Source organism: Labeo rohita, unplaced genomic scaffold (genome assembly GCF_022985175.1).
Source record: "Labeo rohita strain BAU-BD-2019 unplaced genomic scaffold, IGBB_LRoh.1.0 scaffold_132, whole genome shotgun sequence".
Lineage (NCBI taxonomy): Eukaryota > Metazoa > Chordata > Actinopteri > Cypriniformes > Cyprinidae > Labeo > Labeo rohita.
In genome coordinates, this window is record NW_026127472.1 from 158,237 (window position 1) to 170,175 (window position 11,939).

General features: G+C 35.6%; 1 protein-coding gene across 1 annotated transcript; it reads left to right on the forward strand.

Annotated features, from left to right (window-relative positions):
- The first annotated feature begins 2,972 nt into the window (after nt 1-2,972).
- Nucleotides 2,973-10,083, forward strand: LOC127158068 (CMRF35-like molecule 1). The gene is made up of 11 exons (XM_051101204.1): nt 2,973-3,030; nt 5,655-5,963; nt 6,644-6,952; nt 7,038-7,086; nt 7,793-7,830; nt 8,092-8,125; nt 8,368-8,468; nt 9,467-9,513; nt 9,624-9,671; nt 9,756-9,812; nt 10,006-10,083. Exons 1-11 carry the CDS (start codon nt 2,985-2,987, stop codon nt 10,081-10,083), a joined length of 1,116 nt encoding a protein of 371 aa, XP_050957161.1. The 5' UTR covers nt 2,973-2,984.
- Nucleotides 10,084-11,939: the final 1,856 nt, after the last annotated feature.

Below are 11,939 nucleotides of genomic sequence, written 5' to 3' on the forward strand. Positions count from 1 at the left end.
GTCACGGCCTGTCATGATGGCTAGCGTGCTGGATCCACCACTAGTTTTAGTGCGAGCTGCAAACATCCCAGTGGCATCAGCTCCTTCTAATCAAACCATTAAAGAGGTCCTGCCACCCGCTGCAGCTCTTCCCTTAATGGCGGTTGCCATTTGGTGTGTGTGGGCTGCACACTCTGCTCCTGAGGTCACGTCTGTTCACAAGTCTGCTCCAGAGGTCTCGTCTGATTGTGAATCTGCGCCAGTGCCCCCTGAGGTGATGGAGCTGATGGCAGATCCTCCTAAATGGGCCGCGGATACCACCACTGAGACTCCAGAGGTGGCAGCTTTCGCTGCAGAGCCTCTGGAGGTGGCAGCACCAACTGTGGCTTCCCCAGTGGCTGAGATGCCCGCCGCAGTTTCCCCCGGTGGTGGCGGCTGAGGCTACGGAACCTCGTAAAACGGGGACGTCTGTCCTAGCTCCCTGCATGGTGGTAGTGCCCTATAATCCTCACCCAGTCAGCGTGTCCATGCCTGGCCTTGTCACGGCCACAAGGGCCACCTACGAACTCTTCTTCTCTCCTTGTTCTGTCTGCCTTCTGTCTGCTCCACCCTGGTGGGCTCCAGCTCCGCCTGCTCTGCCCTGGAGGGCTCCTGCATATTATGGAGCAATAAAGCATTTCAAGTTTAGATGTTACCAAAGAATCTTGATCATTAAAATACTAACCTTTTCTACTCAGTGCCACTATGTGTGATCATACTTTCTGTCAAAAGTAGAAAAAATAATAAGCTCATTAGGTTTTGTTTTGTTATATAAAAGCAAAGGGGTTTACTGATTGAGCTTTACCAGGTTTTCCCCAAAGTTTCTCAAAGTCACAGTAAAGAGACTCTGATCAAGATGATCAATTACTGACAGATTCTTTTCTGTTGTGTTTGTGTATGTACTAGATTTATCAATTTTCCTTACACACCAGTGTATTAACAAACTCACAAACATCAGTGTGTATTTAACTAGAGGAATTTTCTTTATATGTCAGCCTAAAGGATCAGATGATTATAAAAGTTTTGAAAAAAAAAAAAATATTCTGTATTTGTTTTATGCTTATTATACAGAATATACTTAAGAGATCTGTATGAAAACTATTAGACGTCTGTGTTTGCTAAATTACTAATGTCTGTAATGTATTTTTTTTTTACATGACACTCTTTTTATTCAAATTGCAGATTTTTTAAATTCCTATTAAATCATTTTGAGTCGTCTTGTTTTTTTTTTTCACGTGTTTTTCTGTCATGGTCATTAAATCATATTCTGCAGAGATTGTCCATTATCATGCAGCTCTTTTAAATCAATCCAACTTAAAGGTGCTATATACGGTTTTCAACCACTAGATGTCGCACGGGAGCTCCGCATCTCACACCAAAACAAAAGTGCTCTTTTAAATCAGGTGAATGGCTGGGTTCATGTGTCGCTCTTTTCATTCAAATAGCAGATTTTTCTAATTTCTAATAAAAAGTTTGGATTTTTTTCCCCTCCTCTGTCATGGATCCTATTCTGCAGGGATTGTCCATTATCATGCATCATTTTTACACAGACCTGCTGCACCTGCAACCCTGTGATTTATGCTGTGTCATGTCAGAAATATAAACACAAAGTTATGACCAACAAACTTGCTCACTGAATTTATTGGACTTATTCCATACAATATTTCTGAAATGAATGCTCATGAATGTTCATGTGTGTGAAGCAGTGAAGCCTCCAGCAGGTGGAGCAATATACAGCATGATATACAACACTGTGGCTCCACACTGACCAAGAGAAACAAAACCAACAGCAGGCGACTGTCATCACAACTTTTTGTGTGTTTTTTTAAGATTGTTTTTACTTAATACCTATTTTACATACCTAATATATTATTTTCAAAAGGACCTAAGGATGTGAGTGTCAAGACTATTGAAAATTCAAAAGATAAGTTCATAACTAACCTACTGTCAAAAAAGTCAAAAGTGCTCTCCTGAGAAAATGTCTTTTAGCAGTACATAGTTTTGTATTTAGTTTGTTTAATTTCTTCATTGTTAAACTTGTTTACTTGTACCATGTTCTTTTCTCTTTCATGCATTATAACAAGTAAATATGAAATTAAATAAATAGTATTGCAGTTGTGTATAGGTGTGAAAAAACATCACTGGAATCCTTTTTCCATCTATGGTCTTTCATTGATCTGATCTGGCCTGATGGGTCTGATGTGGTGAACAGGGAGTTGCCCTGAACCCCCCACACCCACGGTGGCAAATGTGGTGAAAAAGTGGAGCAGAAGTCAATGTCTTTATGTGAATAAATAAGTGTTGCTTCAGTTCTTGTGTGTTTTTGTGGTTGTGGTTCAGCTGTGCAGATGCTTTTATTTTTTGCTCAGAAGTTTAGCATGACCATTACAGGAAACAAGCCACAATGCTTTTAAATAATTGTACTTAATCTTATATTTTTGAGGAAGCATAAGAGACTGGGGATGTTTTCTTATCTCAGACTTTGATATAATGTTTCCATATTTCTCTGCTATGAATGGTTGTGACATCATTTGAGGTGTAACATGTTTGAAAACATGGACATTTTAGATTTTGTAAAATCATCAGTTATTTTGTTAGTCATACTTGCATGTTCACAATTATTTTATATCAATCCCTATGAACCCCCGAGTTGGAAAAAAGTGATTTAACACATAATAAAACCTACAACTTAAGCTACCAGTCATACAGTACATAACAGTTTGCATGTGTTGATCATTTTCATGCTTCTGCAATGTGACATTTTGTTCAGCGTTTGTGGGTTTAGTAAGAAAGTGGCTAAAAACTATTGAGTTTGAGGTTGCTGACTGCAAAATGGCATGTTTTCTCACTAGCTAATGCTTATGTGGTTTAAGGTGATATTTCTGGTCTTCCTCTGAAACAGGAGTAAACAGAGACACTGTAGGAAGTGACCCACTCCTGTCATGCACATGCACTCCACTGTAGACATGATTTACCCTCTGATTCTCTCTGGGATTTTACTTCACATCTCAGGTAAACAATTATAATACTCTTACATTATTAAACTAGCGTATGATCTCTTTTAACCTTAAATTGTTAAAATTGTTTAATTTGAATTCTTTAGGCTAGTAATTCTTCAGTATACCCAGCTAACAGAAAACTTTCTCCTAACGTTCTCTAAAGGTTCTCTCAAAGTTCTCCTTAAAGTTATCGAAAAAAATTCTTGCAGTAAGAGAAAGTAAAAAACTTTTTGATTAAAATTAAAATCTTACAATGTGCTTAAAAGTCAGAAGACACTTTATTTATTCTCAAACAGTTTTTTCTGACATTTATACTCTAGAAAATACTCTAGAATTTAAAGTGTATCCCAGTTCACAATTTTTGATTCACAGAACATTTGTTTTTTGTTAGACAGTAAAGTTTTCTTACCATTCCCAGAACATTCGTTTTTGTTTTTTTTAGAATGTTATTGTAACATTCCCATAATGTTTATATAACGTTCCCAGAACGTTAGTTTTTAGTTTGTTGAATGTTATTCTAACGTTCCCAGAAAGTTAGTTTTTGGTTTTAGAACATTATTGTAATGTTCCGTAACCTCTACTCCAACATGATCACTCCGCTGTACATCAGTAATCATCCAGCACAATCATGACCCAGTACACTGTCAGAAAAAAAGGTAACAGTTCTGTCGTTGGGGCAGTACCCTAAGGTACAATGTGAAAAGGTACAAATATGTACTTTAAAGTAACCGCATGTACTTTCAATGTACTAAAATGCACCTGTAAGGTACTAATATGTGCTGTGTTGAGGTAGGTAAGGTACAAAGATGTACCTTTTCACTTTTGTACTCTAGGGTACCGCCCCAGCGACAGAACTGTATCTTTTTTTCTGAGAGTGTATAATATAAGATGCCTAATCAGTATTATTAAATCCAAAGCTTGTTTTTATCTATTGTTTAATTAATAAAAAATAATCTGAGCAAATCAACAATTACACATAAGTTCTGTCCATTATGGGATTCACAGATTTTACACATCTTCAGCACTAAATAAAAAATGACTTTAACAGAATGTTTGGTTTATAAAATTTGATATTTATTCACAGATATGAATAAATGTTTGGAGTGTGCGGTTTCGAGTTCGCTCTGGCTGTATGCTCTTTTGTCCATGTGTGTTGTTGTGTTTTGTGTAGCATGCTTTGTTTGTCTTGTGTTGTTGTTGCATGCAGCTCATGTTTTTGGCTATGTGTTTTCATGCTATGTTATGTTTGGTCTTGTGCTGTGTAGCAAGCAGTTTGTTTTTTGCTAACTGCATGCTTCCATGTCATGTTTTGTGTGAGCACGCAGCTTATGAGTTTTCTCATTAGTTGTGTGTTCTTGTCTTGTTTTTCACATGGTCAGTGATTTGTTTTGCTGGCCATGTGCTCTCATGTCTATTGTCTTGACCCCACCCATCTTGTTACCTGATTGTTGGTTCATTTGCCCCACCTGTGTTTCCCTCATTACCTGCCTCATTTGCTCCCTATTTATTGTCCCTGTGTTGGAACTCCTGTGGCAGTTTGTTGTTGAATGTTGCATGTTCCTGTCCTGCCAAGCCTGCCATGTTGCCGGTAGTGTTTTTCCCATGCAGTTTTAGTTGTTTCTTTTGTTTATTTTGTGCTAATAGTCCATTCTCTCGCCCGTCCCTACACCCCGTACTCTGACAAATATTAGAATTTAAAATGTTTTTATTGATCTGATTTCTGTATTTTAATGATTTCATCTGTAGATGAATTACAGGGCTCTGTACAGGTCATTACACAAAACATCTGCAGCTTTTGATTGGAAAGACAGTTTTACAAGATTATAAAAATTCCCTTTAAATAACCATTAGGGAATGTTCTCTGTTAGTTTTTTTTTTTTTTTTAAAAAAAAACCCTTCAATGTTCTGGGAACATTATTTTATGGTTACATAAAAAAAAAAAAAAAGGAATTTAATGTTAAATTCTCTGTAAGTTATTTTAGGGTTATTTAATAACAACCATTATTTTATAGTTACAAAAAAATATATAACTTAAAAAGATTGTTCCCCTAACATTAATATTTGGTTCTAAAAAAAATAACATTAGGGGAACTACATTAGGGGAACGTTCTTCTTAGAACATTAATATAATGGAGAATGGAACGTTTTAATAACGTTTTAAATTACATTCTTAGAATATTAATTTAACGAGAGTCTGAAACATTCTAAAAACATTTTAAATGTTGTTTTAGAGCCAAACAAGAACGTTAATTCAGCGGCTAAAAAACTGGACGTATTGAACGTTCTAAGAACCTTCAGCAATAACATTTTTATACCTTACTGGGAATGTTAGGGAAACATTCTTAGAACATTAACATAATGGGGAATGGAACATTCTAATATCACTTTAAATAACATTCTTAAAACATTAATATAACAAGAGACTGAAACATTCTAAAAACATTTTAAATAACATTCTTAAAACCAAACAAGAACGTTACTACAACATTTAAAAAAACTGGACGTTTTGAACGTTCTGAGAACGTTTTCCTAACTTAATTTGAACTTTACAGGAACGTTTTTATAAGGTAAAATTGTTAGCTGGGTAGTTATTTTTCCATAATGTGCAGTTTTTCCTACACTTAATCTTGTCTACAGATGGTGCTGGAATCGAGAAAATGAATATAGGAGTGAAATCTGGATCACCTGGCATTATTCCATGTCTATATGATAAAAAACATACAGAAAACCGTAAATACTGGTGTAAGGGGATGTATTGGGTCTCTTGCGAAATACTGAAATATGCAAATGAGACAGGAAAATATTCCCTCACTGATTATCCAAACCAGAGTATTTTTACAGTGCAGTGGAAGAATCTGCAGACCTCAGACTCTGGATATTACTGGTGTGCTGTGGAGATCGGTGGCCCAGACGACGGTTATTATTTGTATCTGACGGTACAATCAGGTAAGAATATCTTTCCAAACTGAATCTTTTCTCTGAGAAACATATTTATGCATTTTACTGAAATAAAATAATGCAGCTATAAGTAATGTTATAAATTACAAGGTTTTTTTTGACAATACACTCCTAAAAAATGTTTTTGTGACATCTAATCTAATCTAATTTAATCTAATTTGCAACATAAACATGTTGATTCTTCTCACTGAATGTAATTTAGTGGTTGAAGTTGATTACTTAAAGAAAATAAATTAAGTTGCTCCAACTGATGGATCTGTGGGCCAATTTTTATTAACTTTTTCGTTTCAAAACCATGGTTATCATAGCACATGATAAATGTTATTTAGCATGTATATTTTATAAACATAAAACATATAATGGTGATTCAAGAAATGTACCAAAATGGCTGAGAAAAGCTGTAATGCACTAAAAAACTGCCCCATAAGAATAATTTACTTTCACTGAATTGGATCCCATTGTTGTAGTGGTTTTGCAGTAGCAGTGAAGATAATGTTTGAATTGAGAATTGCATACTATCAAAAGCAAACAGTAAGAGTATTATGCTATTTCCAGTTTAGCCTCTGACAGAATCATTCAGTAGGCTACAGTGTTCTGTGTACATCAGTGTAAGAATGTACATTTTTGGACATATCGTTCAAATCCAGAATTGTTTTTTAACATTTCAGTTCCTGATGTGTCTGTGGTGAGCAGCAGTGTATCTGGACATGAAGGTGGTGATATCAGTGTTCAGTGTCTCTACAGTTCTGGATATAAGAATGCAGTCAAACAGTGGTGCAGAATTAAAGATAAAAGATGTTACAACGAGGGGAGGACTGACACATCCCAGAATCCATCAGTCCAAATCACTGATGACAGGAGAAGATCCTTCACTGTGCTGATGACTGGACTGAGACTGACTGATTCTGGCTGGTACTGCTGCTCTGTAGGAGACTGGCAGGTTCCTGTTCAACTCACGGTCACTAAACCCAAACAAGGTAAGATCACAAACCAATTCAGCCATTAAAATGATGTCACTCTCAGTGCACTAAAACAAACCTAATTTCCTTCTCTCTTTTCAAGCACCTACAACTATTCCAGCAACTAAACCATCTGGCTCTAAGACAGACATGTAGGTGTAAACACACTTGACCTTTCAGAAAAACAATCGCATCCAAATACTTTTGTAGCCATACATTTTGATCTGACCTCCAGACAACAAAGGGTTGTAAAAAGGGAAAAAGTTCCATTTTATATGCTGATAGATAGTTGAAAAACTTCATTCTATGGACACTCAAAATTTATGTGATCTCCATACATATATGTGAGTGAATGACAGTTGTTGTTGTTATTGTTATTTATTATTTTTATTTATTTATTTATATTTTAGCTAAAATAACTTGGCTCCATTATGTAGTTCCAAACATATATATACAAGTTTATTTCCTATTTGGGTTTATGTATAAACAATTACAAAGGGGTTACATCCACATACAGATTTTACTCATTACTTTTAGAAATTGGCTGCTCTAAAATATGAGACACCAGTGTTTCAGGAATTTATTTCCTATTTGGGTTTATGTATATGCTTTATGCAAAGATTGATTTCAAAAAGGCCAGTGTTTCCTGTCATAGCTATTTAAAGATTTGATTTCTAAAACACTACAATAGCTATTAAATTATTTCTTGTGATGATTTTAAATCTGTATTTAACTTCAGAATGATCACAAAGTAAACACAGGTGCTAAAGTCTGATTTTGTGCTGGCTGTGCTTTAACATTAAAATTATTAGTTAGTAAAATGTTATTATTTTCCATTTTTTTTCCATTGTTTTGCAGGCACACAACGCAGTCATCAGCCAACACCAATACTATAAGTATGAATAAAATAATAAACAATAAGGAACAGCCAAACTAAATTAATTGGATAAAAGTCAAAACTTAAAATATTGAGTCATAGCTATTACATACAAATTTTTGACTTTTTATATCATGATTGATCACCATAGGAGTTTTTTTTCTTTTGTTTTTTTTGTTTGTTTGTTTGTTTTTGTTTAACAAACAGATTCTTTCATTAATAATAACATTATTTTCTAACTAAGAAATCTGTTTCTTTGTTTCTGTTTTCTGACTGGCAGCTATAACTACTGAATCAAGACCTGAGACACACATGTAAGTATGAACATTGTTCAGTCATTCATAATAACTGTATTACTAAACTGTTCCATGTCACCATAGTAATGTTATTTTTAATTGCAGAGATGAAACCCACCCATCTGTAATAACAGCCTCAGAGATTGTGAATTTGCTTGAAATTATATCTCTAAATCAGACTTAACAAGATTAACTTGCTATGCATTAAAAGTGAGAATAGTTGTGTGTGATAAATACAAATGTCTCTTCATCACTTACAGGCGTGATGTGATTCTGGCCGTGTGTCTTCTAGTGATGCTTGTGCTGTTACTGCTTGTTACTCTTGTTGCCATAGTAACTTGGAGACTGAGAAAGAAGCAGAGTGAGTTTTCTAGATGACTGAAATTGCATTATAGGGCAAATCCAGCGTTATGAATGTGACATATAAAAGCTTAGAGAATGTATCTGTTACCAATATACCAAGCCCTCTGTTTATACTGTAATAAACCATTGTTGATAGAGTCTAAACATTACAAAAATATCAGTCTATGCACAAACTATGCACAAACCAGACGCAATGATATCCAACAAATAGAGAAGGGATGGCTTTTCATAGAACATATGATTGTTACTTTATTTTAATTTTGATGTGCCTGAAGAATATGTATAGATGTGACAAGCCTGAAAATAGCACTTACCACACTAATAAAATACAATAAATAAAAATATGTTTTAAAACTTTAAGAAAGACCTCACATGGATATTTAAACCACCAAATGTTGACATCTATGCTATCATTATAGTAAAAGCCTTTTGGCTTTTTATGGTAAGATTGACATTTACATGGAATTAACCTATGCTTCATTTACAGATACTTAACAAATAAATCAATAAATGAACATTTGACAAAACATATATAGATTTGAGTTAGAATTATTTCATTATAGTATGTAAGAAAAAAGAGATAATAAAGTGACTTAAAAGGTATGCAACTAGCATGATTATAGAAAATCGCTCTCTGGGAACAGAAACGGTAAAATATGAGTTTATGGTCTTGATGCAAACACATTTGACCACAGAATGATTACACTGACCAATCAGAATCAAGCATTCTAGAGGGCCATATAAAATAAATAGTATTTTATTCTATTTATGTGTTTCATTTCACAACTAAAATTTTAGTTCGCCAAATAACCTCTCATGCAGTGAACAGTTCTTATTTACCTTTTTTCCCCTATAGTGTGAAGAACATTTTAAAAATCTTTAGAACATTCTAAAAAGAACTTTTGTGGAATGGAAAGATTCTATCGATTTCAAAGATTCTTTAGAGTGCACATGTAAAATATGATGAGATTTAATCTTCATATCTCACTCTGACAGAGAGGAGTCAAAATAGAGAAGAACATCTCAACAGCACCAGAAATGCAGTAAGTATTTTAGAATGTAATTAACACATCAAAGCATTTGAGCAATCTTCAGAAATAAACACATTTATCTAAGACTCATGAGCTAACAGTACCACTTGTGTTTGATACAGATGCCCTGTGAAAACCAAATGACATCCAACAGTCCAGCAGATGCTACTGTAAGTCATCAGTCTATATGTTCTGTAGACATTTACTGAGATGCTGATTGCAAATGAATGACCATCAGTTGTGTTTATTCACAGTCTTCTGCCTCAGTGGATGAGAGTTCAGTGATTTACAGTTCTGTGATTCATAAAGCAGTAAGTGTTTCCTCTGGATGTTCTCCAATGAGATTTTTTGCACAAGTGAAATGTGTCACAATAGTTTCTGATGGGATTTGGCTGGGAATGATAACTATTGCATTTCCGTTATGTGACGTGTAGCACTGAAATGACATAATAAGGCTTGTGATGCAGAAATGAGATTCTCAGAGCTGATCTTGTTTATTCACAGCCTTCATCATCTGTGAATTCAGAAGGTGAAGTGATCTACAGCGCTGTGAAAAAAACACCCAAGGCTTTGAGTTCATAACAAGTTCAGTTTAAATTAATAACAAATCCAGTATTAAACAGTGCTTAACATATGCAGCTAAAAATGTATGTGCGTCAGTTTTTTTTAAATATACACTGGTTGGCTTTACTGTGAAAACAAAATAAATAATTCAAGTTTTACAGTACATTTGTTGTGAGGTACATTTCTGAAGTACATCTGCATATTACAGGTATATTCCAGAATTAATTCAATAAATTCATTTTAAAGGACATCTAACATCTAGAGTCCCCCAGTGAATTTTGGCCATTTCCACCACTGCACATCATCATCTCAATAGTTGTGACTGATAAAATTTAGTATGTTACACTTGCCCCCAAATCCCCCTACTGGTGAAACAGAGGTGTAAATAGTAGTGAGACTGTGACCAAAACATTTGTTTGAAAACTAGAGCAGGGTTTCTCAGCTTTGGCCCTTCAGGTCCACTCTCCTGCAGCGTTCATCTCCAAACTCAACTGCCTGTAATTGTCTAGTAATCCTGAAGAACTTGATTAGCTTGTTCACATGTGTTTGATCAGGGCAAAACTAAACTCAGGAAAGTGGACTTTGAGGACCAGAGCTGAGAAACCCTGATCTAGAGTGAATCCTCAGCTCTTAACCAGGTGATGCAAGACGTTTAAGTGGGGGTGAGGGTGAAAAGGGAAGTACAGAAGTTACGACAAACACAGAGAAAGAACTCAAGATACAGGAAGAGAAACTTACTCAATGGGCGCATACTCAAAGACAAAAATATTCTACATTTCAATCAGGTTTTGTGCTGTGTTTTAATTCTAATCAATCCTCTTCATTATTTTCTAATGGCTCAATTTATGTGTAGCTTTTTGTGTTGCTTTTATTAAATTGCAACCTGAAAAAACCATAAAAGCTTTATCTTTTAGGTGCTTAAGGAAATTTAGCACCAGTTCAGCAAGAGATTAAGGAGACCTTGTTTTACTTTCGGGTTTTCCTCTGTGGGCTCGTCTTAGCAGAGGGAATCACGTCACCACTGGTTGGTTGCCTGGTTCTTTGAATGACATCTCTGGGAAGCCTTCTGTGGTGACTGGATAGCTGGAGAGGCTGGATGAAGCTTCGGATGGTTGCTTGGTTACCCAGATGATGCTCTCAGAGCTCAAGAGTTTCAAGCCACTTCCGCTGTTCGGTGTTTCACACAGTTAGGTCAGTTCAAGCTTCGTTTGGTTGCTTGGTTACTGAGCGTGATGAGCTGGAAGTTCTTTGAAAGTCAGAGCTGCGGGTCGCAAGGACTTTGAGAGTTTCACGAAGCTTTAGCTGGTTCTGTAGAGTTCTGGATGGCACAGTCGGTTGTGACCAAGCTGGGAGCGCTGATGAGAGCGAGCTGAAGACGGAAGGCGAATGCAACAGGCAAAAGGCAAAAGGCACTGTGTTGCGCTGGACATTTGAATTTAACCGGGCCGACGAAGTTGTCCCATGAAGTTGCATTCCAATCATTTGGGTTGCAAAGCGTACTGTTGCTCATTTGTGCATACTTTATCATGATGTCTTTCTGTCACATGGAGGCAACTTTTCTGCAAGAGTTTGTTAGTCTCTTCAATAAGTGTTGAAATGCGAACCTTGTACATAATATGAACCTTTCATTCACGTCGACATCTTGGAAATAAAATGAGCTTTCATTTAATACCAAACATCGGGCATCTTGCATACACACTAATAACTTTGTCTAACTAACTGGTTATACACACATTGGTTAGCTGCGTAGGCTACAATAAACACACCAAGCATATAAGAGACATAGACAACAAATAATTATGGGTTATTTGCGCTACTAGTAGCAGAGATAAATGATTGTCTTTAGGATTGTTGGTATAAGTTTGTGTATTCTT

Excerpts from the sequence above, each read along its gene's own strand:
- LOC127158068 (XM_051101204.1), top strand. The coding sequence starts at position 2,985 with ATGATTTACCCTCTGATTCTCTCTGGGATTTTACTTCACATCTCAG. Across the intron at positions 7,831-8,091 it reads AGCCAACACCAATACTATAA|CTATAACTACTGAATCAAGA; the intron begins GTATGAATAAAA and ends TCTGACTGGCAG. Across the intron at positions 9,672-9,755 it reads ACAGTCCAGCAGATGCTACT|TCTTCTGCCTCAGTGGATGA; the intron begins GTAAGTCATCAG and ends GTTTATTCACAG.